Source organism: Coenobita brevimanus, chromosome 81 (assembly GCF_032717465.1).
Source record: "Coenobita brevimanus isolate Jiangsu-jjx chromosome 81, ASM3271746v2, whole genome shotgun sequence".
Lineage (NCBI taxonomy): Eukaryota > Metazoa > Arthropoda > Malacostraca > Decapoda > Coenobitidae > Coenobita > Coenobita brevimanus.
The window spans coordinates 7,190,164-7,217,770 of record NC_137034.1 but is presented as its reverse complement, the minus strand read 5'-3'; the positions used below and the strand labels follow the sequence as shown (position 1 = coordinate 7,217,770).

The window sequence follows — 27,607 nt, the reverse complement described above, 5'->3', positions numbered from 1 at the left end:
CTCTGCACCAGCTTAGACTAAATGATTTTTCATTATTAAAAGGAAAAGAAATAATAAGTTTAAATAAGACTGGTTCAACATAGAACCACGATGCGTTGAGTCAGCTGGGTTTGTTTATACTACAGCAACACGTGGAAAGTGTACATACAGGTACTCTGTAAGTACATACTCTGTTCATTTAGTATTACAAAATGGATACATACTTCAGTAAAACAAACTTGGAAAAGAAAAGGGATAAAGTTAAAAAGCAAAATGATGATTTCTACCAAGAACTGGTTGAAGTGGAGACTCACAATAGACTGGTCGAACGTGTACACAAACTAGAAATGGCTTTCAAAAATGAAATTGATGAAATAAAGAAGCAAATGCACTTGCAAAAGGAAGAGATAGAAAAACTAGGAAGGGAGGCCAATAAGAAAGGCACAACCATCAGTGAACTAACAGTGGAACTGAGTACGCTTAGGAAGAAAGTGAGTGAAATGGGAAGTACAGTAGTCAATCACGAGAGTGTTATGGAAGAGTTAAAAAATGACACAGAGACAATTAGACAAGCAAGCAGTCTTATGGACCAGAGCAGTGATATTGAGGAGAAGATAACACAGGTGAATGAAGCTGTGCAGAGCTACAAAAATGATGTAGAAACCACGTATGCTGAAATGGTGAAAGTAAAGAAAGACTTAGAAACAAGGGTAGAAGAAAAAAGAATTAAAAAGGAAGTGAAAAGAATAATCCAAAACAATCCAAAGTTAGTCAGAGATTCAGTAGAAATAAATAAATCAATAGTAATTACTGGTACAGAAGAGGAAGAAGTTAAAAACAAGATCACTAGAGACAAAAAGGAGATGGCAAATGTAATGAGCTTACTGAAAGAAATATCAGAGGAAATCTGTAGTAAAGACATAGAGGAACACAAAAGGTTAGGGAAATACGAGAAAAGCAAGACAAGACTTCTAAAGGTGACTTTCCAGAGTGTAAACACTGTGGAAGAGATACTAAAAAATGCAAAGAATCTTATGGAAAAAGAGGAGTTCAAAAATGTATGGATAAAAAGATGCCTAACACAAGAGGAACTGGAATTACTGAAAGAGAAAAGGGAGGAAGCAAAAACAAAAAATGAGGGAAGATCAGAAGAGGAGAAGAAGAAATTTTTTTTACAAAGTAATAGGATTGCAGGTACGAAAGTGGTACACAAACAGAATGGAAGAAAAAGGAGGAAGGTAGTAGAACCATGTCATGACAAGTATATAAACAAGATGATAAAGTTGATGTACTCAAATGTGGATGGAATGGTATCTAAATTACTAGAGATGAATGATTATGTCAGAGAAAATGAACCACAAATAATATGCCTAACTGAGACAAAATTAACACCAAGGATATCCAATGACATACTAAACTTAGAGGAATACAATATATGGAGAAGAGACAGAAATTTAAAAAAAAGAAGGAGGAATTATAATATTAACTAAGAAAAATCTAAAAGTCAAAGAAATAAACCTAGATATACCATCACAAGTAGAACTGATTGCAGTAGGGATCGACACATCTGAAGGTAAAGCAATTGTAGCCAATTTGTACATGCCACCCAGATCAAACACATGGGAAAGAGACGAATATGAGGACCTGGCAGAGAGTACAATTCAGAGTATAAAATCATTGCTACATAAAATGGAAGAGAAATCGGAAAGAATTATACTAACTGGAGACTTCAATACAAATATAAATTGGAATACTCTAGATATAAATAGCCAAGAAAGCTCTTGGGACCAAAAGCTCCTGGATCTCGTACAAGAGTTTTTCTTAACGCAACATGTGAGGGAAACCACCAGAAAAAGAGGACTTGATGTACCTTCAGTGCTAGATCTAATACTTACTAGGCAGTCGGACACATAAAAAAAAAAAAATGACATTGGCAGTCTAATATATCACCCTCCACTCGGCAAAAGCGATCATGCAGTACTAAATTATAGCTTCAGGATAGCATATGACATAGTAAACAGCAATGACAGTTACAAAAAGAGCCTAAACTATAAAAAGGGAAATTATCAAGACCTGAAGAAGTATTTCTTAGAAGTTGATTGGGAAAATGAGCTTAGAGGACAAGATTTAAATGCTGTGTATAAAAAATTTTGTGAATTTTATGAAATAGGAGTCCAGAAGTACATCCCACAGCACAAAGAAGCAGATAAGAAAATACAGAAATGGTTCAATACAGAATGTAAAGAATCAAAAGAAAGAAGAGATTTGTTGTGGAATAGATACAGAAGACACAATAGTGAAAGGGCGTATAATAATTACAAACAGGCAAGAAACGACTATACAAGAATAAGGAGGGAAGCCCAAAAACAGTTTGAGGAGGATATAATAAATAAAAGTAGTGATCAACCAAAGCTGTTTTACAGCTATATCAGAAGCAAAACCAAAGTAAAAGATATAATACAATCCATTACGGACGAGGGAAACACTTATACACAAGAGAAAGATATTTGTGAAGCACTAAATAAGAATTTCCAATTAGTTTTTACAGAAGAAAAAAATTTTGAGAGGGCTATGTGGAACACGCATGTCTACACATACTACCAGATATACAAATAGAAGAAAAAGTAATACAGGAGGAGTTAAGTAGATTAGACAGAGGAAAAGCAAGTGGTCCTGATGAAATTTCATGTTGGGTATTACGAGAATGTGCAAAGGAGTTAAGTAAACCATTATTTTTAATTTTCAAGAAATCCTTGAGTCAAGGGAGAACTACCTGATATTTGGAAAAAAGCAAATATAGTCCCATTATTCAAGAAAGGAAATAGACAAAATCCTCTCAACTACCGACCAGTATTACTGACGAGTGTTGTAAGCAAAGTATTAGAAAAACTTATAAGAAAAGCTTGGGTAAATCATCTAGAAGAACACAGTATGATAACAGAAAGACAGTTTGGTTTCAGAAAAGGAAAATCATGTGTTACTAATCTGTTGAGCTACTATGACAGAGTAACAAACACAATACAGGAAAGGGAAGGATGGGTGGACAGTATCTATTTAGATTTCAAGAAAGCTTTTGACACAGTACCACACCAAAGACTTTTATGGAAACTGTACCATCAAGGAGGAATTCGAGGCAACCTGTTTTGTTGGATGCAAGACTTTCTCATAAAAAGAGAAATGAGGACAGTACTAAGAGGAAACTACTCATCATGGAAAGAAGTGACTAGTGGAGTACCACAGGGTTCGGTGCTGGCACCAATCATGTTTTTAGTGTACATAAATGATATAAACAGTAACACTGGAAATGAGCGCTATCTGAATATGTTTGCAGATGATGCAAAAATACAAAGGAGAATTACTAGCACAGACTCTTGTAGGGAGCTACAAGAAGAATTAAATAAACTTCATGAATGGAGTAGTACATGGCAAATGGAATTCAATGTGGACAAGTGTCATGTAATCAAGTTTGGTAAAAGTGGAAAAAGACCTGATTGGGATTATAAGTTAGGAAATAAAACCCTATACACATCAGAAAGAGAGAAAGACGTAGGTGTGATTATCAATAACAGACTATCTCCGGCTGACCACATCAGCGAGAAGGTACGGAACATGTATACACTGCTTGCAAATATGAGAATAGCATTCACATACATAAATGAAGACATGCTAAGAAGGATAATAACATCATTCATTAGACCAACCCTGGAATATGCATCAGTAGTCTGGAGTCCTAATCTCAAAAAGCATTTAGACAAGATTGAAAAAGTTCAAAGGGCCGCTACAAGATGGATACCAAGCTTAAGGGACCTAAGCTACGAAGAAAGACTAAATAAACTGAATCTACCAACACTACAGGAGAGAAGGAAAAGAGGTGACATGATAATGCTATATAAGTGCATATCAGGAAAGGAGAAAATAGACATAAGTGATTACTTAACATATGGAGAAGCATCAGCAAGAGGACACTGCAAAAAACTACATAAGAAGAGAGGTGATAAAGACATAAGGAAATTCGGTTTCCCAAACAGAGCAATTGATCAATGGAATGCACTACCGAATGAAAAAGTGTGTGCCAAAACAATTCACAAATTTAAGGATATGTACGATTAAAATGCCGGCCGAGCCCGCCACAGGACCTCCCACCTCACCACCCGCCACACCACCGCCGAGCCGCCACCCCAACACCACCCCAGGAGGACACACTGGTGAGGTTAGTGACCTCGGGCAAGAGGGTCATCGGGGCATCCCGACCCTGAGCCCCTATTCCCCGCAAGTGCCCCAACCCCAGGCGTTCAGGCAAACTGAACTACTGTGCGGGCGGGGTAGTGACCGTCAGACCAGGGGTGGGACTGAAAAGAGGTCAGTCCCAGGTAACACCGTCTTGACGGTCTTGTTACACCCTCTAGGGCAGGAAGAGGCCCAAGGGCAGGAAGAGGTCCAAGGCTACGGCCATAAGAGAGAAATAGACACAGGCTACGGCCTGACAAAGTGTGTAAAGGGGAAGGTGACCCCAGGCTCCGGCCTTAACACGCTGAGGAGAGAGAGTTGCCTGTGTGCATCCCTCTCCAGTTGTACTTTGGCTACGGCCAGAATACGGTCCAGGGTAGAGAGACCCTGCTACCGTACGTGTAGCGCTACCCAATTACGGAAGCGGCGACTCGGGGCCGGCCTCTCGCCGGAGCAGACGGGTGATCCCGTTTCTCCGTTAGTCGTTTCCCGTATGGGCAGACACTCGGCTCCAGCCGGGGCACGTACCAGGGTGGAGAATTCCCTGACGGTAGGATCTGTCCGTATTGGAGAGAGTGCGGCTCCTGAGCCCCTCACTCTGGCTTGTCTCCTACTGCGGGAGGAACACCACGTCGACGGCCTCTTGCCTCGGCGAAAGGGCGACCTCGATCACCCTATAGGTGTCCCTCGCACGCCAGGCAAGTTCACGGCTCCAGCCAAAGTCCACACTAGGGGAAGTAGAGCCCCAACTCAGCCCTATGAACACACTCAGGGAACCACGAAGAGCGTGAGTCTCCCTCCAGCCTCTTTCCTTTTGGGGAGCCCTTCGTCGCCATCCAGGCTTCTTGGCCAAGAGGAGGCGTTAGAGTGGTGGCAAGGCCCGATACCGGATCTACCGCCCACACCAGGACGCTCCTTAGCCCTGTCGGAGCCCTACAGGAGACGCTGCCGCAGCCCAGCCCTGACGGCGCCTCTCCCCCTGAGCACCCGTAGTCCCAGGACGCCCAGGCCTTCCACCGCGGTCCACGACGACGGAGACCCAGGCTCCCTCACTCCCCGGAAGCAGAGGAAGCAGGCCCGAATCCTCCGACTGTTCGGCCCTAGTCCCGAGGGCCCCCGATCAGGTCGAGGCCCCCAGACCACAGGGCCTCCCTGCACCCCACCAGCGCGGCCCTAGGAAGGAGCCGCCCCTCAGGTCGAGGCCCCAAACAAGGGAGCCTCCCTGACAGTAAGTACCAGTGACTTAACCACCCAAGAAACAAGGGTATAGCAGTGACAGTGACAGTGACCCCGAATACAGTGACAGTGATCCAATGCACAGTGGCAGTGTCTAATAAAAGATATATTAAACAGTGATATCATAGAAAGTCGTGTGTAAGCGTTAAACAGTTCAGTCCCCCTCTATAGGAAAGAAACGGGGAGTTTTCTGTGGAACTAGAGGTAGGTGCGTGAGTGAGCCGAAAGGCAAGTGCAGTGCTCCCCCGCGACTTGGTGACAGTGTCGGATGTCGCCATACGCACCCTACCTCTATTATAGTAATATCTCCGCCACAGACTCCCGATCACAGTGAACCAAAGTGAGACTCCCCCATTTATTATTATGCACCAGTGACACGACAATTAATCCAAACTGACAACCACAGTGAAGTGATATCTCCTCTAAGTAATAGTAACACATATCTACGACTGCCCTGTGCCCTGTGTTAATGTATATTGGATCAGATTATTTAAACGAGTGTAATATTGTATCTCTGTTCTATTATGTATCAAATATTGTTGTATGTCCACTGTAATGAGTAGAACTAAAGCAATAGATGTGATTCGGTGTACTGTCTCTTTTTATGCCCTGTTCCTTTGTTAGTGCATTACATCCGGTCTAGTAAAAGGACCCCGTTCCAGTGCTCGTGTTTTTACGACGAGAAGTCGCCATAAAAACACAGCATTACACTGGTGGCAAGCGGTGGTTCTAGATCCGCGTAACGCACGGAGGAACACGAAAGGGAACTCTCAATGGTAGCTAAACCGCACATCCAATTGCCGAGGTTCAACCCGGACCAGTGCGACATAGACGTATATTTGGACATGGTCAAACCCCTCCTGGACATAGGGTTTGATTCAGACAGAGAAAAGATCGCTGTCACTCTACCTAACTTGGGTAAAATAATCACTAGTGTCGCACTAAAAATCGTCCCAGAACTGTCATGGGACCAATTCTCACAAATAGTGAGACAGGCTTTCACGCCATCAATAGGCCGAGTTGTCGCTCTTTCTCAACTCGACGCCCTCACCTACGACGGAAACCTGGATGACACATTCACCCGGGCTAGGTGCCTCGTCAGCGCCGCCTATCCTGAGGCACCACCAAATGCCCGGGATATCCATACATTCAATGCACTATTGAGAATCCTCCCCAGCATAGTCAGGGAGCATTTCTCAATCTACGACCCGTCAGGGGACATGGAAAATGACCTATAACTCGTCCGACGTCTGCTCGCCGCCCGCCCCACACCACAGCCACTCCACGCGGTGACACGTTTTCCTACAAGGCAACAACCCCCTTCCAAACCTAAACTGCCGCCGCATCAGCCAGCTACTGAGCCGCCCACAGTCCCTAGAGCTTACCCCCAAAAGAAGCGCTCAAACCCGAGGGAACAAGGAAACCTCATCACCATTAACCCCTGGGAATTCACGGCTTGCAGCCGCACCTGCCCTCTACACGACATTAGGGAACAGCTCAAAGCTAGCAGGCGTAGAAGCTTTCAACAAGGCCGCAAGAAAGTCTCCTCCTTAGACGACGACGCCCAGGAAGACGACACACCGGCGCACGCCCTCTCGGGAACAGACGACGACGACCAAGAGGACACCACTCCACAGCAAATGGATTTTTAGGCCCGCCCCCGCACCTCCCCACGGTGGCGGGGGCCACCTCACACAACTACAAACCCCCTGTTTACGACAAAATCTGGCTAAACGGGGTCAAGGCACGTCTACTAGTGGATACGGGAGCAGCAAGATCGTGCCTCTACTCCCACTTCTACTCCCGCCACATGGGTGCATTCGGCCCCCTCTTCCCCACCTCAGCCAACCTCGTCGACGCAGGGGACGGCCCCCTGCCTATCCGTGGGGAAACTCGGGCCCTTCAGACCCACACCCATCAACAAATATCCACTAGCCACCCATTCATCATATTCGACTCAACATGCAGTCAATACGATGGATATTTAGGGCTGGACCTCCTCCAGAAATTACATGCCACCATTGACTGCCATCAACGCCGCCTCCACTTCAATCCAGCCCACCACAACCAACCAGCAGTCAAGACTAAGGAAGAAAAAAAAAAACAAACAAACAAACATCGAAGGCACACCAAAAACTCCCACCCCCACACACTACCATCAGACACTCACCTGTCCCATACCACAGACACACCTAAACCCAACCCAGCCCCTCACACCACTAGACTCCCATCACCACCACCCACCACTCATCATCTGCATCCCTCCCCATCTTTTCCAGCCACTGTCGCCTCCTCTATCACCATTCCACCACATCATGAAGCTTGGGTAAAACTTAACAAACCTTCCCATACCTCCGTTCTCTTCTCACCATCCATCCCCACCGGACCACTCTCCTCCTGTCTAGTAAGCCCTACCTTCCTTCCCCCACATGCCCAAGAAATCCGTGTCGCCAACCTCGCTACCACACCACTAACCTTACCAAGAGGACTCATCATCGGCGACACTGAAGAAGCCGAACCATGCCAAACGCCGCCCCCAGACCCACCCACTCTCCCTACCCTACCATCACACCTATCCCCAGCCCAAACCAACAGCCTCCGACAACTCCTCCTGGATTTTCAAGATCTATTCTCCTCAGGCCCGACCGACCTTGGCCATACCACCTATCTCAGCCATGAGATACACACAACAGGACCTCCAATTCGCCAACCATCACGACGGAAAAATCCTAAGCAATGAGAGGAAGAAGACCGGCAGGTCCAGGACATGCTAGATGCCGGCGTCATCTCCAACTCTACTAGCCCATGGTCCTCTCCGGTGGTACTCGTAAGAAAAAAAGATGGGACAATGCGCTTCTGCGTTGACTACTGCCGAGTAAATGATGTCACAATCAAAGACGCCACTCCCCTGCCACGCATCGACGACTCACTGGACTCCTTATATGGCTCGACATGGTTCTCCACCTTAGACCTGCAGTCGGGGTACTGGCAAGTCCCTGTGCATCCCGACGACAAACACAAAACCGCCTTCTCCACATCCAATGGCAAACATTACGAGTTCAATGTCCTCCCTTTCGGACTCTGCAACGCCCCTGCCACATTCTCCCATTTAATGGAGTCAGTCCTTAGCGGTTTAACTTGGGAGACTTGCTTAGCATACCTCGACGACGTCATTGTTTTCAGTCGTACATGGACTGACCACCTTCACCGCCTCAAGCAAGTGTTTCACCGCATACGCCAAGCAGGACTTAAACTGAAACCTACGAAATGTGTATTAGCAGAGATCAGTTTCCTTTTTGGGACATCTAATTAATGCCGAGGGCATCTCACCAGACCCAGATAAGCTTCGAGCCATTGCAGACATCCCACTCCCCCGCGACGTGCACGAAGTCAGAGCATTCCTGGGGTTAACATCGTATTACAGGCGATTCGTCAAAGGATTCGCTGACATAGCAAAACCCCTTCACGAACTAACAAAAAAAGGTGAACCTTTTCTATGGACCGAGACAAGACAAACAGCCTTCACCACCCTCAAATCAAAATTAACCACCGCGCCAGTAGTCGCGTTCCCAGACTAATATCTTCCCTTCCGCCTGTATACCGATGTGTCCCTCATTGCCATAGGAGCTGGCCTTGCGCAGGTACAAAATGGGAGAGAACACATTATCGCCTGTGCCAGTCGCACCCTTAGCACGGCAGAGCGGAACTACGCGGCCACAAAGCGTGAGTGTCTAGGGATCATCTGGTCTCTAGAATATTTCAAATCCTACATCTCGGGCACCCACGTAGTAGTCATTACCGATCACCAATCCCTACAATGGCTACGACAGTCAAATACAAACAATGCCCAACTGATACGTTGGCGAGAAACCCTCAAAGAATATGACTTCGAAATTGCGTACCGACCAGGCAAGCTACACACCAACGCCGATGCCCTATCCCGTCTCCCAATCAACGCCATCAAAGAAGAACCCGACCTGGTTAAAATGTGGATTAACAAACAACGCCCAACTTGGATTCCACAGACCACATTCAACAAACTCCACCCACATGGCGAACATCTCTTTGACCCGAACGGACACATTGTCCTCAGCCCAGCCACGGCCCACGACACCATGCTCCACCTCCATGCCCACAACGGCATCCACCTAGGAACTAAAAAGCTGCTACAGATCTTTAACGATATGTACTGGACCCCCAACCCATCCACCATCGCAAAGAAGATCATACAATCATGCCGAGCATGCGCTCTTGGCAAAGACATCACCCGAACACCAGGCCCTTCAGGAAAAGTCACAGCACAAAAACCGTGGCAACTACTCTCCCTAGACGTCGTCGGCCCCCTTACACCAAAATCCGGCTACAAGTACATAATTACCTTCGTGGATGTGTACTCTAAGTTCATCATCGCCTGCCCCGCCAAGGACCACACCGCACCGTCAGTCGCCGACGCCCTCACCCGACATGTTTTCCCTTATTTCGGGATTCCACAGGCCATCCATTCGGACAATGCCCCAGAATTTACAGGGAAAATCTAGGAAGAACTAGCCAACATCTTTGGATACAACATCTCCCACTCATCTCCCTACTGGCCCCAAGGCAACAGCGTATGCTAAAGGAGCCACCGCTCCTTGATGAACCAAGTCCTCACGCGCATTACGCAAACAGGAAATGAAGACTGGCCTGCACACGTAAAGATCATACAATGGGGGTTAAACACGTGCCCAAGAGAAGATGGAATAACCCCGCACGAGAGAGTGTTCGGGGAACCACCCCTACTCCTACCCCTCCACCACCACCTACAACCGCCCACTCCACCCTCCAACACTGACCCTCTCCACCACCTCAAACGCCGCCTCCACCACCTACACTCAAAGCAAGACCTAGCACCTGACACAATCCACTCCAACCCATACACACCTGGCCAATCTGTGGTGGTTGCAAACCTCCCTACCCCACCAAAGACCTCCCCCCGATTCAATGGACCTTACAAAATTGTGCGAGTGCCTAATCCATATCAAGTCACCGTGGATCAACAGGGGCAACACCGCACATACAGAAACCCCCACGTGCGCCCCTTCAACCCACCCGACACCGCCCACCCCCGCACTAAGCCTACCTCCACCCAGGCCCGCACACCTTTCCACCCTGACCTTCCTCAACTTCACCCCCCAGACTCCTACTACTACTCCTTCTCACCCCCCTCCTCAAACTCTCCGCCTACCAGCCCTCCACCAAACACACCATCACCGCAACCACATACCACCACCCCTACTTCACAACCAGACACTCACCCACTGAACACCCATCCACCCACCACCCCTCAATCCACCCCACCCAGGCTGCCCTCGCCACCACAACCGCCCACCTCCCCCGAGAATCACGCCAACCCCACACCCACCACCGCCCTCCCCCATGACCACTCCCATTACACACGTCACACCGCACCACCAACCATCCCCCCACCTCACCACCGTACACCCTCACCGCCACCACGCACTCCACCAGCCTCACTGCCCACACCCACCATAACCACGACCACCACCAGATCGGGACGACTCTCACGCCCACCCACAAGATACACCCCGACACCTCCACCCAACACACACCTACCCCAAAATCCACCATCCCCACCCACCCCCAACACCTCCCCCATAACCCTACCCCTCCACCAAGCACGTTGGAACTTTCCAAACTCCCAATTCCCCAAAGGAAAACGCTCCTCCCACCACACTAGCCCAAATAAAAGCACAAACCTCCCATCACTCTCCAGCATTCAAATTTCATCTCCCCACCAGGCACCATTCCCCGAGATGAAGGTAACCAGGGTCCGATGGCAACCTCACCACCACCCACCAACCAGAATCAGAGGCACCGACCACCTGCTACGCCTCCTACGCCGGACCAACCAGCCGTCCTCCCTCCACTTCATGCTCTGCCCCCACCAGGAGCCCAACCAATTCACCACGCACTGGGTCAGCTTCACCCAACACCTTACCCCGGCCTACCAGACAGCCACCTCTACCACCTACCACCTCCAGTCACGGGGCCGTGACTTCAACGACACGGAGGGTGGTAAAATGCCCGCCGAGCCCGCCACAGGACCTCCCACCTCACCACCCCCCACACCACCGCCGAGCCGCCACCCCACCACCACCCCAGGAGGACACACCGGTGAGGTTAGTGACCTCGGGCAAGAGGGTCATCGGGGCATCCCGACCCTGAGCCCCTATTCCCTGCAAGTGCCCCAACCCCAGGCATTCAGGCAAACTGAACTACTGTGCGGGCGGGGTAGTGACCGTCAGACCAGGGGTGGGACTGAAAAGAGGTCAGTCCCAGGTAACACCGTCTTGACGGTCTTGTTACACCCTCTAGGGCAGGAAGAGGCCCAAGGGCAGGAAGAGGCCCAAGGCTACGGCCATAAGAGAGAAATAGACACAGGCTACGGCCTGACAAAGTGTGTAAAGGGGAAGGTGACCCCAGGCTCCGGCCTTAACACGCTGAGGAGAGAGAGTTGCCTGTGTGCATCCCTCTCCAGTTGTACTTTGGCTACGGCCAGAATACGGTCCAGGGTAGAGAGACTCTGCTACCGTACGTGTAGCGCTACCCAATTACGGAAGCGGCGACTCGGGGCCGGCCTCTCGCTGGAGCAGATGGGTGATCCCGTTTCTCCGTTAGTCGTTTCCCGTACGGGCAGACACTCGGCTCCGGCCGGGGCACGTACCAGGGTGGAGAATTCCCTGACGGTAGGATCTGTCCGTATTGGAGAGAGTGCGGCTCCTGAGCCCCTCACTCCGGCTTGTCTCCTACTGCGGGAGGAACACCACGTCGACGGCCTCTTGCCTCGGCAAAAGGGCGACCTCGATCACCCTATAGGTGTCCCTCGCATGCCGGGCAAGTTCACGGCTCCAGCCAAAGTCCACACTAGGGGAAGTAGAGCCCCAACTCAGCCCTATGAACACACTCAGGGAACCACGAAGAGCGTGAGTCTCCCTCCAGCCTCTTTCCCTTCGGGGAGCCCTTCGTCGCCATCCAGGCTTCTTGGCCAAGAGGAGGCGTTAGAGTGGTGGCAAGGCCCGATAACGGATCTACCGCCCACACCTGGACGCTCCTTAGCCCTGTCGGAGCCCTACAGGAGACGCTGCCGCAGCCCAGCCCTGACGGCGCCTCTACCCCTGAGCACCCGTAGTCCCAGGACGCCCAGGCCTTCCACCGCGGTCCACGACGACGGAGACCCAGGCTCCCTCACTCCCCAGAAGCAGAGGAAGCAGGCCCGAATCCTCCGACTGTTCGGCCCTAGTCCCGAGGGCCCCCGACCAGGTCGAGGCCCCCAGACCACAGGGCCTCCCTGCACCCCACCAGCGCGGCCCTAGGAAGGAGCCGCCCCTCAGGTCGAGGCCCCAAACAAGGGAGCCTCCCTGACAGTAAGTACCAGTGACTTAACCACCCAAGAAACAAGGGTAAAGCAGTGACAGTGACAGTGACCTCGAATACAGTGACAGTGATCCAATGCACAGTGGCAGTGTCTAATAAAAGATATATTAAACAGTGATATCATAGAAAGTCGTGTGTAAGCGTTAAACAGTTCAGTCCCCCTCTATAAGAAAAAAACGGGGAGTTTTCTGTGGAACTAGAGGTAGGTGCGTGAGTGAGCCGAAAGGCAAGTGCAGTGCTCCCCCGCGACTTGGTGACAGTGTCGGATGTCGCCATACGCACCCTACCTCTATTATAGTAATATCTCCGCCACAGACTCCCGATCACAGTGAACCAAAGTGAGACTCCCCCATTTATTATTATGCACCAGTGACACGACAATTAATCCAAACTGACAACCACAGTGAAGTGATATCTCCTCTAAGTAATAGTAACACATATCCACGACTGCCCTGTGCCCTGTGTTAATGTATATTGGATCAGATTATGTAAACGAGTGTAATATTGTATCTCTGTTCTATTATGTATCAAATATTGTTGTATGTCCACTGTAATGAGTAGAACTAAAGCAATAGATGTGATTCGGTGTACTGTCTCTTTTTATGCCCTGTTCCTTTGTTAGTGCATTACATCCGGTCTAGTAAAAGGACCCCGTTCCAGTGCTCGTGTTTTTACGACGAGAAGTCGCCATAAAAACACAGCATTACAACGATAAATATGGTTTAAGACACGGGACAGTACGAGCTTGACTCATTCCTGTAAAGATACAATTAGGTAAGAACAATTAGGTAAGAACACACAAACATGCACCACGATACCATAACACATACTGCCCTAACATTAACACTAGAACGAATGAATACACACACACACACACACACACACACACACACACACACACACACACACACACACACACACAATTCCTCTGCCCTGTTAAATAGACGTCCCTCAACTCCCTCCTTATTCCCCGAAAGGAGGATGGTGGTCTGCAGATGGGCCTTTCCAACCTGCAGTCCACCGGGATCACGTCCAGAGCAGCCTATAATAGTCACATCCTCCTCGTCCTCGTCATCGTCCTCCTCCACGTCCTCGTTCTCCTCGTTCTCGTCCTTCTGCTCCTCATCATCATCACAAGTAATTCACTGGATATATGAGTCTCCAGAACGGCTATATGTTATTACAATTCGCACTTCGGCGCCCCCTTGTGGTAGGCAGCACCTCACCGGGGTCGAATCAGGTGCAGGGAAATGTGGGGAGGGTTGAGTCATGGGTGGATGCCGCAGCTGCTCACCCAGGATACACAGTGCCACCGCATGTAGGCTCCTTATCAGTGCCAGGGAGAATTACTTAAAAAAAAAAAAAACTGGCTGAAATATTTTAATGAATACGGCCTGCCGTATCCCACTCTTATCTGTGCATTTATGTAACTGTATTTTTATCCAGTGTTATCGTGCTGCATTTGTGAGTGTGTGTGTGTGTGTGTGTGTGTGTGCTTATTCACTTTCATGCACACTGTAGCTTCGATGTAAAACGTATAATAGGTAGATGAATGAAGGCAATGAAGATAACTCGCTCTCTCTCTCTCTCTCTCTCTCTCTCTCTCTCTCTCTCTCTCATAACACTTCTTCCTTTGTGATTTATTTTCCATATTTCACTTCGGCATTCTCTTGTAAGCAACTTCTGTCTTTTAGCCTCAACATTGGCTCCATCAGTAACATACACAAACATGCACAGGTGTATTATGCTGAATAAATCGCTAAGGAACAAGTGCTACAAAGCCTTATGCCACCTGGAATACGGCGTTTCCGCTTCGATGCAGGATGACGCTGATTCAGTGACGTCATCGCGGCTGTAGTGACGTCATAGCAGTGGCAATGACGTCACGGTGATGATTTGCGCGTTGCCATGGCTGAATGTTACTGGATCATGGTCAATACATCTATATTAGTCTATGGCCACTTTGTTTTCATCTGTTGGAACTGAGCTACTCTCAAAGCTTCACTGCTAAGCCGTAGATGTGTGTGAAATTCGATGAGCCATTAAGTAGGAATGAGTCTCCTTGGTTACCAGTGATATCCAAGGATGATGAGTGATATCTACCCTCCAATCTGACCGCATCTGACCATCAACTAAGCTAAAAGGAGTTGGGGATCTTTGCCAGATCAGAATAAACACACTGTAGTTGTTACTATTCCTACTCACATGCATAACCATAAATAAAATGAAAGATATATCCGGCCGAGTAGTCAAATTGGAGATTTGACTTGTCTAGTAACCAGGAAGCTCATACCTGCCTCATCCACGGCATGATAATTGTTATTGGTCCAGTTCCATCAGATAAAAAATGCTATACGTCAATGAGTAACTTATTCATCTTATTTACCACTCAATTTCCTAACCATTTCCCATATATCTCCCTTCTAATACGTGAATTTCTAGTTTGAAACCACTTATCTAAGTCCTCTCCTGTTTTCTAGCTGTTAAGACCTTGCTGCTATTCCATTTATTTATTAACTTGAAAGAGTTTTATCTGCAGTCGAAGGACGTCTTATTTCAAGTTATTTTTAGTTTTTGCAAGTAACTTAATTCAGTTTAAGAAAATATTTGTCATGATGAAAGGATTAATGAAGATTCAGTTCAGCCCAAACATTTCAGAAACCTTTTCCAAGCAGAGTAGAACGTTTGTAGATAGCAAAATTACTACTCTTCTTTCTTGCAATCGCAAATTTGATGTTTTTGAGTTCTCTCCTGCCTTCTCACTTAAAACGTTGTAAGAATATCTTCTATTTAATTTTTTCATCTATCTAAACGCCTCAGTAATTTCTTCTCGTTCACTATGCCTTTAAAAAGCGCAAAATGAGTCCCTTCAGTCCGTCTTATATGAATGGTTTCTTATGTTTTATATTATTTTCGTCCATTTCTGACGACCATGAACACCAACGGCAACACGAATGTTGTTTAGTGTCAATAGGCCTATTTAAAGGGAAAACCTGATGGCACCCAATATGTCAATTTAAAAATGGCGCCACAGCTGACTCACTGATGACGACACCCTACCACCATGATGGTATTGCATTATAGAAACTAGTTCGTCGTAAAAATGAACTTTACGCAAAAAGTACAAAATAAGAACAACTCGAAAGAACTGAACAGATTAAAAATAATAAAATACACACGATGGCCGTATTAAAGTGGTTAAAATAGGGGAAAAATTGGCGGAGTAATACTGGCATGTGGTCCACACACATGTATGGTCCTTTGAAAGGACTTACTGTCACAGTCAAGATGTCCGACAAGTACGATCACCAGAAGTGAGTATTCTTGCTACTTTTTCAATGTGTGGGTATGATTTCTGTAACTGTGGACGAGGATAAGGTAATGAGGTTTTATTGTAAGGGGAGTATGCCCCCGTCCATGAAGTAATTTTGATGAAATAGAGGATATAAATTGGGGGTCGAGGTTGGGGCCCGTAATGGCGGCCACTGGGTTAAGGCTAGCGATCAGCTGGTCGCATATTTATTACCGGTTAATGGAGTATAGATAATTCCTGGCTTGATTATTTGCTCAATGGGGAAAATGGGTATTGAAATTGAATAGATACTTGCAATACTGATTTTATTTACCTAATTTTTAAAGGTATTGCATATAAGGGAGGGAAAGTGACTATTGTGCAGTGCAGGTTGCATTTTTTCACCTCCCCCGTTGAAAAATAGTCCAGAAAGCGTGAGAACCAGCCCCCTTTTTTCCACTTGCTAAAAAAGTATATATCCTAGCGTTTTGGTTGGTAAGAAGGTTAGAAAAAGCCCTAGGAAATCCGATGTACCCGGCTCTATTAACTTCATGACCGGATGCACGATGCACTTATGCAATATCGTACAAATTTGAGATAGTAAACACCTTGGATGCAGCCTTAAAGTATAGGTGTTTATTTTAAGTTCTGCACCCTCAATTGGCATGATTTTCCTTGACTTTGCATGGTGTATCTTCAGGAAAGGGGAGTGGTTCAAAGTTTTCCTGTTTTTCCCTTGTTCGTCCAATTTCCCTTCAGTTTTTCATCATTTTCGCACTACTTTCCCATCTGTTTTCCCTTGTATCCTTTATTGTTTCCTCAGTGACCCTCTTCCTTTATTTCCAGGGATAGGGAGTGGCAAAAATTCACTATTGTCCTTCACTTCAGCTTTCCAGTTGTTCCATGTTTTGACCCATGTACTCTTGTTTTCCACAGTTTTTCGTTTTGTTTTCTTTTGATATAGGGACTGAATGGGGCAGATATTTACCATTTTTTTCCCATATATTTTAGTTAATTTCCTCCATGTTCACTCTTGAAACCTAGTTTTAGTGAATGAATATTGAACAAAACCTGGCAATTGTGATTTATTTGTTTATGTATTTTTTTAATGGTGAATATCACGGGCTTATTAAAAGACTGATTAATTTGGGGTGCAAGTGCAGTATCTTTTGTTGTTGGAAGTGGTAGTTGGTTGAAGTCACACCCCTCATTAATTTATTTTTCTTTGTAAGTGCCTCCTTCATGCAGTATTTATTAAACGGTGAAAGGGGGGGTGGAATCATTCAGCTCATACGGCTACTATGACATATGCATTAAAATTCAGTGAGATTGTTATTTTTTATCATCATAAAGTCAGTCTGTTCCCCATTCATTTCATCACAAGTAACCTAAGTTAACCAAACCTTCCCAAATTTAATCTAGCCTAACCTAATGAACCGTAACAACTCAAATTTTGCAAGATTTTTTGTGTCCTTACATTTCCTGTATTTGGATTTTTTCATTATATATGTACCGTAATCTTCATTGGGCCTGGGGAAGTGTTTTTCAAATAATTCTTTGCCATTCCTTATGATTTTATTCTGCTTAAGAGCGATATTTCAACCTGGAGGGGTTAGGTATAGCTTAATAACCCTCTTCAGAATGAGAGACCTTTCCTGTGTTGAAGCAAATAGTCTGGTAGCAGCAAGGATAAAATAAGGATGTCACTTGGATTATAGGGATATTAATGGGATGATTACACCTAGCCAGACTGCGATGCAGCTACCACCTTTCCATGCTACAGTACCAAAACCAGATGCGCACCCCCAAGCTCAGTCTAAACGTGAATAATGACTGTAGGTCAAAGTTGCCTCGATGGAATTCACCATCCACTTTTTGTGGGATAGGGATGGGATTAAAGGATGTTGCTATTACCTAGCAGCTCCACTGCCCAGTCATACCTCTGCCACCACATAAGCTATACATTCCTCCCCAGCACCACAGATGTGTATCGAGCTTCAATATGGAATGAGTTTGAAACACCAGGTAACAAAAATAAACTGCAGAATGATGCCATTACATTGGAGAGGTTAAGGAATGTGTGGGTTGTGACTGGAGAGTGGAAGAAAGTGTGCTTAGATGTCATGGTCAGAGAACTGATAGGAGTGACACTTGCCATTTTAGTGTACCAAACATTAGTGGTCACAAACTGTGACTCTTTAGATTTAGTTTGGTACACATCCCAAGTTCAAACTACTACGTTGTACAGTATTGCAGTACTCTGTACAGGATGTTTAGTAAAATTCATTTTTATTAACATACAGTACAGTACAATATTAAGTTGTAGTGAATTGCTCTGTAGATTTTTTAACACTGTAGTACAGTAATTTATTCTGCTCATTGCACATCAATATCTACTTGCCTAGTACTGTTGAAAACTAAAAAAAGAATATAAATGAGATACAAAAGACTTGGTGTAACATGCAGGATAAAAGCACTAAAGATGAGCTTTTACCAAGCCTCCTTTAGCATTTAGAATGAGTCCTAATATGTCTGGAAGCAAATGGTGTTCTGTATGCAGCATTTAAAACCAAACTTGGAAAAAAATATAGTATATTAGTGAAAAATGAAATTGACTAGGAGCCTGTAAGGTGGAAGGGGAGACTAAGGATGAGATGGAGGGAGGTGCACAAGGGTGGTGTGAAGAGGAAGGGCAGCCTGATGACAGGGCAGGGTGACATGGGGACAAGTTTGTGACCTCCCTTACTGGATTAAGGATCTGACCATAGATAGATTGATAGACTATAGTTCTTTCACCCTAACTTGGCCCAGATTTTAGTCCTTGAATAGCTTACAGTATTTCATGTATCTTGATGGCAGAAAAAGTACTTTGGCTTTACATCCATTGCATAACACTTCTTTTTGACTAGTGTCATAGTGTAGTGTTATGCTGTTGCTCTTCTGAGCATTCATGATTGATGATTTTTGGCCAGGTTAAAGTGAAAAGAATATATTGGGAAGAGTGGATCTTTTTTCTAAACCACTTTTTTCTCCCCAACAGGGATGGGGAACCCAGGTAATCTTGGCCTAATGTAATGACGAATCCGAAAGGACGTTTTACTAGGGACTATGGCTTTGGAACGAAGAGGATTGATGGAGCAGGGTTCTAAGGATTATTATACATTTTAATATCGTAGTATTAACTAGTGCTTTTTAATAAAAACCAGAAATTGACTGCATGATTTTTCATACATCTTGGTAAATTTTGGCTGCAAGTGTGACTTTATTAATCAGTGGTGTAACCAGAGGGTTGGCTAGGGAGGCACTGGACAACTCTGAAATATTCATGGCCATCCCAGATTTTCAGGGGATTACCTCCAACCCCCCATTATGAATTCTCCTTTGCCTACCCCATGATTTGACTTTCCTTTCCCGTTTTGAAGATGCAATACCTGCTCTCAGACAAGTCTCCTATGTCCTGCCCCCTTCCTGAAGGTCTGGCCTCAAGTCCATAGCCTCCACTTTCTTGGTGGTGGGTGAGGGGCAGGGCATAAAAGACAGTTTGCTTGGTGGCAGGTATACCAACACACTTGTTTACAACTACAGGAACTAGCTACATTTGTATCTAGTATAATTTTTGGGCCCTAGAAAACTTCAGCAGGTAAACTGCACCCAGAATTATCGAAGATTATTTTTGGGGAAAAAGTTTGGAAGCTTAATAATTTAACCATACTATGTGCATGTATTTTTGGCCTGCATCACTAACTAAAAGCATTTGTTTTATTTGCAGTATCTATTAACACACAGCCTAAATAGTTTTAGTACATTTTGTGGTACAGTATAAGTATTCTGATGGATTACAAGTAACCCATAAAGCCATTCAAATGGTGGCATTGTGTGCATTTCGACAACCATTACTCACCTAATACCTGTACATACCAGCCCCAGGAAAACTGATATGTCTTAAATGATGACGTACGTATTTCTAATCTTAGTTGATGCTAAACATGAAAAGTCTTACTTCACTTAGTCCTCAAGAAGAAGGAATCTGCACTGCTTCTTTGTTAAGTCTGTACTGTACTTCTGTAAGGTAGCTTAAAAATTATGCCATGCTTCATTCCCAAGTCCCCACTTTGGGTTGGCCATGGTACAACTAATAAACCTTTAAACAGCAGATAGCCTACATCACCATTAGATGTTGCAGCTCCTGTCATTCAGTTCTCCCTTGGCGTAACCAGTGAACAGTAAGATTGGCCTGCTGAATTTCCATTAACTCTTGAACTCTCAGACTCTCCAGTCTGGACTATCCCCACCTCCCCTCCTCTTTTTTTTTTTTTCCCCCCCTCCCAAAAAAAAAGCCAAGCTACGTCAATCCATCACTGTAGCAAGATGGTGAAAGTTATGGAGTTAAAAATTAGTGAAAAAAATAAAATTGTCTTGTTAAAGGGCCAATTCACATTACTAAGGCTTGCTTCTAACTTGTTTATTGTGTTGTTTTAGCCTTGAAAATTCACTGGCCATTTTACCAGTTTGCATGTATAACTTTATTATTAATAAGGACAGTGCAGTACAGTACTTGTCTGATACCAGTAAACCAAATAGTTCTTATTGGTTTCAAGCTGATCAAAATATTTAATTGAATGGTAGTTTTTTCATAGTTTCTTGATAGCTCATTCTTCCATGAAGTATGAGGTGTACTGTTAAATTTATCCTAGAAACTGATTTGAACCTGGTAACTATTGAAGGACTCATGACTAAGGTGTTCAGTACTGTGTGCAAGACTCGAATAACCATTTGTTAATGAAAATGCAGCAAGTAGCGAAAGTTTTATGTACACTCTCATATGAGCTTGTCTGGAGTTTACAGTGATCCATCATGGGTAATGTGCAACAGTAGCCTTGTAATATGAAATTGTAGAAGTACATGGGTATTTGAGAGAATGAGTTACATGAGGAGAGCATGTGTAGGTGTGTGGAGAGAGGCAAATGAAGTTCAAGAGCATTGTAGTGTTGTAGATGTTCAGGAAAATGTTGGTAGTATCCTGAGATGGCTTTTCCTTGTGGAAGGAATGGGGAGTGAGAGATTGACTAAGAATGTTTCTGTAGTGAAGGGGGACTGAGGAGGAGATAGGAAGGACAGGGTGGAGCGGTTGTATGAATAATCGTGATGCGAGAGAGTGAGGATCGTCCGATAGTAGAGGATAGGGTGGGTAACACAGAGGTGAGTTGGAAGTAGCAAGGAAATGATGGTAAGTTATTTTAAGTTGTTGATAGAAGTTTATTTATTCTGACCCTTGAAAATTTTTTTGAATTGTAATTGCTTATCATTGTTTTGGGGGTGATTGGCTGAACTGTGCTGTTCAGGTGTGAGATTATTTTGTATTGATTTTATCCCTCTTTGCAATTCTGATTTTTCTGTCTTTTGTATTAAGCACATGTCCACTACATATACTGGGTAGTGTTTCCTTTACGGTACTATTTTAGTAGTCAAGGCACACTCCAAGAGTTAACGGACTTAATTTTCTTTCTTATGTTTATGATATATCATCAACATTTGATATACCATTGATGAATTATGGTGGTTTTGTCACTGAAGTACCATATATCATTGAAGTATTGGAGTGTGTACTGTTGTTTATTCCATCAGGTAATGGGAACTGATGTTTTCCAGGGAACGGGAGGAGGACTGGGGGTCAGGTGGTGGCAACAGTGGCAGTGGCAACACAGACAACAAGGACTATGATGGTCCAGCGGGCATGGATGTTGACGGTGTCATCGAGTCAACATGGACAGAGGTAAAATATGTAGCTTTTTCTTGTCAGTATGCTTTAAAACAAAATCTTCCAGTTAGCCACTCTTTACATTTCTTATTTATGGCAGTGATACTGGTAATAGCTGTATAATTGTCTTATATTGAAGTTTTAATTCATTTTTCTAAATCATTGGTAGTTTCCTTTTTGCACAGGCTCATTTTACAGAATTCTCCACTTTTGGTACGTAGAAAGATGTGAATACTATCATGTTTGACATTTTTCTGTGTTTCTTTAGGTATTTATTCAAGATTTTGTTTTTAGTGCTTTTAGAGCCTAATTTTTCTTAGGTTTGGCTTAGTTGTGTTCTGTATAAACATATGCATATTTTCTTGACAGCCATCCCTAATCATAAATGAGACAATATGTATGCAGCATTGACCACCGACTGTGTTGTCAGGTGGCCACCAGTTTCGATGACATGAACCTAGACGAGGCTCTCCTTCGAGGTATCTACGCCTATGGTTTTGAGAAGCCTTCGGCCATCCAACAACGCGCCATTATGCCCTGTATCAGAGGCCACGATGCTATTGCACAGGCACAGTCTGGCACTGGCAAGACTGCAACATTCTCTATATCCATCTTGCAGAGGATTGATGTCAAGTCCAATGAGACCCAAGCACTTATATTGGCACCCACTCGGGAATTGGCCCAGCAGGTTAGAAGATTCTCCTTGCACTAACAACTGAACACCTGCAAGTAACTGGCTATAGTATTGTTTGTTTTAACCTGACATAGATCCCTAAAATACACTTACTGAACTTATTACCTGTCGAGTCCAATGAGACATTTGCAGTTATATTGGTACCAGATAGGGAACTGCACCAGCAGGTTAGAAAACACTTTAAGCCAATAACTGATCATCATGGGTGCAGCTAAGATTTTAATATTGAGGTGGCCCAAGGAGAACGGTACCGAGATCTGTGGATATTACCCTCTAAGGGGCATTAAGTTATTATGGGGCCACCTTTTGAAGGTCTCCCTCCAACACCAGTGCTAAAGTCTGTTTTGTTTTTAGATCCAGAAGGTGGTGCTTGCTCTGGGTGATTACATGAATGTGACATGCCATGCCTGTATTGGTGGCACCAACCTGCGGGAGGACATGCGCCGCCTGGAGATGGGTGTTCAGATCATTGTGGGCACCCCCGGTCGAGTCTATGATATGATTAACCGTAGAGTGCTCAGTAAGTTTTGCACACTTAGTTATTTATGCATTCATTAACACTATCCCACCTCAGTATGCAAAGAATATATGAGCAGTATTCTCTCTTGCCTTAACCCCTGGAATACTGGAAGGAGAGAAAGGTAAGGGCAGGAGAATCTTGGCATGGTCCTCTATTCCAAGTATTTGTGGCTGAGATCAGCCACAGTTTGCTATGGTCATTGTCATCTTGTCTCTGGATGCCATAGTAGCTATTGTATTTGTTGTCATGCTGATATAGCTCACTGTTGTACAGGCAGTCATTCTACTTTGGGGATTAATTTCAGTATATATAATTTTCATTGCTGTTAGTTTTGTTCATTTGGTCTAACTGCCAAATGAGCTATGTAGGTTGCAGTGGGGCTTTGATAGGCACACTCTAGCTTAGCATGGGTTTGATATGATTAAAAAATTCAGCACAGTAAAATGTGGCAGCTGAGGATGCCCTACAGTATTCTCTCTCTTTCAGACCCAAAGCACATCAAGATGTTTGTGCTGGATGAAGCTGATGAGATGTTGTCCCGTGGTTTCAAGGATCAAATTTACGACGTATTCCGCTTCCTGCCCAATGATGTGCAGGTGGTGTTGCTGTCAGCTACCATGCCAGCTGATGTTATGGATGTCACTACCAAATTCATGAGGGACCCCATCACCATCCTTGTTAAGAAAGAGGAGCTCACTCTAGAAGGTGTAGTATTTTTCTATTTAGAGGTCTTTCATTGCAGTGAGGCTGCCTTCCCTTGAACTCACCATCCTCATTCATATACCGATACCTCTGCATCCTATCTTGGCACACGCAGTTGAGTGGGAGTCAGCATTCATGTGAATTAAAAGCCATATCACCATTGTCATAGCAGAATTCGGTATAACGTTTAGTTCGTTCTAGCGATTTCACATAGCAAACAGACGTATAGCAGTGCCTGACAAGAAATTCTGTGCATGTTGAGAAAGAGGACAAACATGAAACCGATTAATATAAGACTTGGGTTATTTATGGTTTCAGATGGCAAGATGATGAAACAGGAATGGGAACTAGAAATTTTGTCTGGTTTCAGGTATCAAACAATTCTATGTGAACGTTGAGAAAGAGGACTGGAAACTGGAGACTCTTTGTGATCTGTACGAGACTTTGACCATCACCCAGGCTGTCATCTTTTGCAACACTCGCAGGAAGGTTGATTGGCTCACCGACAAGATGCATCAGCGTGATTTCACAGTGTCTGCAATGGTAAGTTATACAGTAACTGAAAATATTAAGTAATAGTCAGGATGTAGTGATGCAGAGAGTCATTATTAAGCTTAAGTAACTTAGCCCAGATTTTTGTTCTTTTGCAGCCTATTTCATCTAACTTTGTGGAAGTTAGAGAATTCTATGGCTTTACATTTTGCATACCAGTAGTATTCCATGACTAGCCTCATGTTATCCATCCATCCATCATCCAATCCTGTGTTGCCCCATGAGGGACATAGGAGCCCTGGGCTAGGCAAGTTGGTCCTGACATTTAAGATGAGCGTGACCAGTCTCACTCATCGCTGAGTGGCATTACTTGAGCCATAAATCCTAGCATTATGTAGATGAATATAATTACAACCTGGCATTCAGAATGGCGTAGCAGCAATTTTAGGCTAGGTTAAAGAAAAAAAGTATAACGACGTCAGCAGAGCGAAGACTTGAACATTGTTATAGGTCACATTAGAGATTTTTCAACTGTTTCCATCAACAGAGTTGGTTTTAGCACTTTGGATTGAGCTTCCAGTCTGCAGAATACATTAACTGTATCATGGTTAGCCTCAGCGTTGGGACTCGTCATGAGGAATCAGTGTCATTTGTTATGGTTTGTTGTTGCCCCATGCTCTTCTGGACATGAATCTGGTGGACTGTAGGTTCAAGTTGTCCTTCTCCTTCAGTCAGTCTTTTTGAGGAAAGGGATGGAGTTGATGGATATTTGTGTATCCTGCGCCATGAGTGTTGGAGGCTCGGGGCTATGCAAAATTGATGCTCCATTCTGACCACACTTGCCCATCTACCAGCCTGAAAGGGTTAGGAATCTTTGCCACATTAATGCACTAAAGTATGACACAAATTTTTGCAGCATGGCGATATGGACCAGAAGGAGCGTGATGTGATCATGAGGGAGTTCCGCTCGGGCTCCTCCCGTGTGCTGATCACAACTGATTTGTTGGCTCGTGGTATTGATGTACAGCAGGTGTCCTTGGTTATCAACTATGACTTGCCCACAAACCGTGAGAACTACATCCATAGGTAAATATATAGTACTGTTTTGGTAATTGTTAATATAGGTTGAAATAAATACTGTATTGGTAGACTGAAGTATTGAAATGCTGTTGTGCACGAAGCCATGGTGGGCTTATGATACCGTGCTTGACTCATGAGCTGTATGTGCCCAGTCTCTTAAAGTTGATGCAAGGAATATGCCATTGAATATAATGTTCTTGCATACATTTACCCTATCAGTTCTACTGGTAACATAGCAACTGTACTGTATATAATCTCTTGACACAGGCATAGTCATTACTGCACATTGACTTTCACATGCATTATTCTTCCTAGATATTCCTTCCTAGTTTGTACTTATCCAGAATGGCTTCCCCTCCATGGGGAAGTCCTACAATGGATTACGTGTGGACTTACAATTTATTATTGCACTTCTACGAAGGTACATTTCTTTACCACAGGATTGGTCGAGGTGGTCGTTTTGGACGAAAGGGTGTGGCTATCAACTTTGTGACTGCTGACGACACGAGAATTCTCCAGGACATCGAGGAACACTACCGGACCTCAATTGAAGAGATGCCCATGAACGTGGCAGATTTGATTTAATCTAGGTGAGACTCTGGCAACAATAAGGCCTCGGTTGTTGTTGCTCTTACCTCCGTGCTCTTTCCGTCAGTTGGTTGTGCCCCTTTGCTCGCCCGATCAACTGACAATTGGCCTGATTTTGGTCCTTTTGCCTGGCCAGCTGATTTGACACTGGCCTTGCTGACCTCCCTGAGAGCTTGGACACGTTTTGCCCGATAGAGAAATTGGTGCCCGGCCCCATTTGTGTCCGAGCTGTGTCCCCTAGTATTCAGAGGTGTGAGCTTGGACACATCTTGCCTGATAGAGAGATTGGTGCCTGGCCCATTCGTGTCCGAGCTGAGCCGTGTCCCCCTTATATTCCGAGGTATTGGCTTGGAATTCATTGGATCCAGGTGGACACATATTGTATTTTGCCTGTATATTGATATATCCAGGTATTTTTCATGGTTTCCAGTAGTTTCTAGTTCTAGTATATAAGGTATAATAAGGGTTTCAGCCCCTATTATTTTAATTTTGTAAGGTACAGTGTTTATAAAATTGCGAAGGTAAAAGAGAAAGGGGGTAAAGACAGACCCGCCCTTTGAGAGGCGGCAAACTGTCGGCCCTTCTGTCTGTCTGTTTATCTGTCTACCCATCTGCCTGTTTATCTGTCCGTCTGTCCATCTACTCTCTTCATCCTTCTCTTATTACCTTCCTGGTTATTCATATGCTCTTGCTTGTTTTGTTAATGTTCCTTTTTATGTTTTGTGAGTTTTATTTGTTCCTACAGCTTGTCTCTGCCGCAAGCATGGAGAGTAAAAACAATTTTAACTGGGCGTGCACTCGTGAGACTGAATCCTGCTTTCAGTTCTTCAAAATAGTTTTGAAATTTTGTACAATAGCTTTCATGTGTTTAAGGAAAATAGTTTTAGGCGTTTGGCACGGATATTATATTCAAAAGAGGCGCCGTCGGAAATCAGTGTCTGTAATGTATAAGAATCTTTGGTGTATTTATTAATAAAACTGTAAACACCATACCAGGATACTTTTATTGGTTCATCACATTTTTAATTATTTTGTAGTTTTATTTCTTGTATCTTTAACTTTATTCTTGTATTTGCAGGGCTTAACAGCTGTGATGCACGGTCAATAAAGCACCAGGTCACCTCATATGTGGAATTATCTATTACCTTCTGCTATTTCTACTTATAGGGGCTCGAGGGGGATGCCTTCAAGTGGTGGTACTGATATAACTGGGTGGCTCCACTTCCTTGTTAATTCAAACACCCCTCAAATCCCTCCCAACTGCTCAAAAGGAGAGTGGTGGACAGCATAGGGGCAGCTTAGTCTGCAGTCCTCTGGGTTCGTATTTAGATGAGCCTGGTTATACAACATCCCTCAACTACAATCCTGTACTCAGAAGGATGGTGGGCTGCAGAAGAGAAAATAAAGCTTGCAGTCCACCAGGTTCACAGATGAAGCTGAGGTGACAACAGAATTTTTGTTAGGCAGGTGATGGTGCTGTGAATAAGTAGCAGTTGGAGTGCTGCAGATCTGGTAAAATGCATCTCATGAGCTAATGTGGTTCTTTTTATGTAAAGGATGTTAGAAAATATTGTTTGCCATACATGCAGGGACATACACTGCAAA

The 27,607-nt window shown here is 44.7% G+C and overlaps 1 protein-coding gene across 1 annotated transcript; it reads left to right on the top strand.

Annotated features, from left to right (window-relative positions):
- The first annotated feature begins 16,129 nt into the window (after positions 1 to 16,129).
- LOC145409527 (eukaryotic initiation factor 4A-I-like) lies at positions 16,130 to 27,127 on the top strand. Its single transcript, XM_080279917.1, has 10 exons — positions 16,130 to 16,190; positions 19,209 to 19,223; positions 21,818 to 21,941; positions 22,357 to 22,614; positions 22,975 to 23,140; positions 23,627 to 23,845; positions 24,213 to 24,385; positions 25,251 to 25,420; positions 25,855 to 26,004; positions 27,081 to 27,127. The coding sequence occupies exons 1-9, from the start codon at positions 16,165 to 16,167 to the stop codon at positions 25,997 to 25,999; spliced, it is 1,296 nt and encodes a 431-aa protein (XP_080136043.1). The 5' UTR covers positions 16,130 to 16,164; the 3' UTR covers positions 26,000 to 26,004; positions 27,081 to 27,127.
- Positions 27,128 to 27,607: the final 480 nt, after the last annotated feature.

Excerpts from the sequence above, each read along its gene's own strand:
- LOC145409527 (XM_080279917.1), top strand. The coding sequence starts at position 16,165 with ATGTCCGACAAGTACGATCACCAGAA. Across the intron at positions 21,942-22,356 it reads TCGAGTCAACATGGACAGAG|GTGGCCACCAGTTTCGATGA; the intron begins GTAAAATATGTA and ends CTGTGTTGTCAG. Across the intron at positions 23,141-23,626 it reads GATTAACCGTAGAGTGCTCA|ACCCAAAGCACATCAAGATG; the intron begins GTAAGTTTTGCA and ends TCTCTCTTTCAG.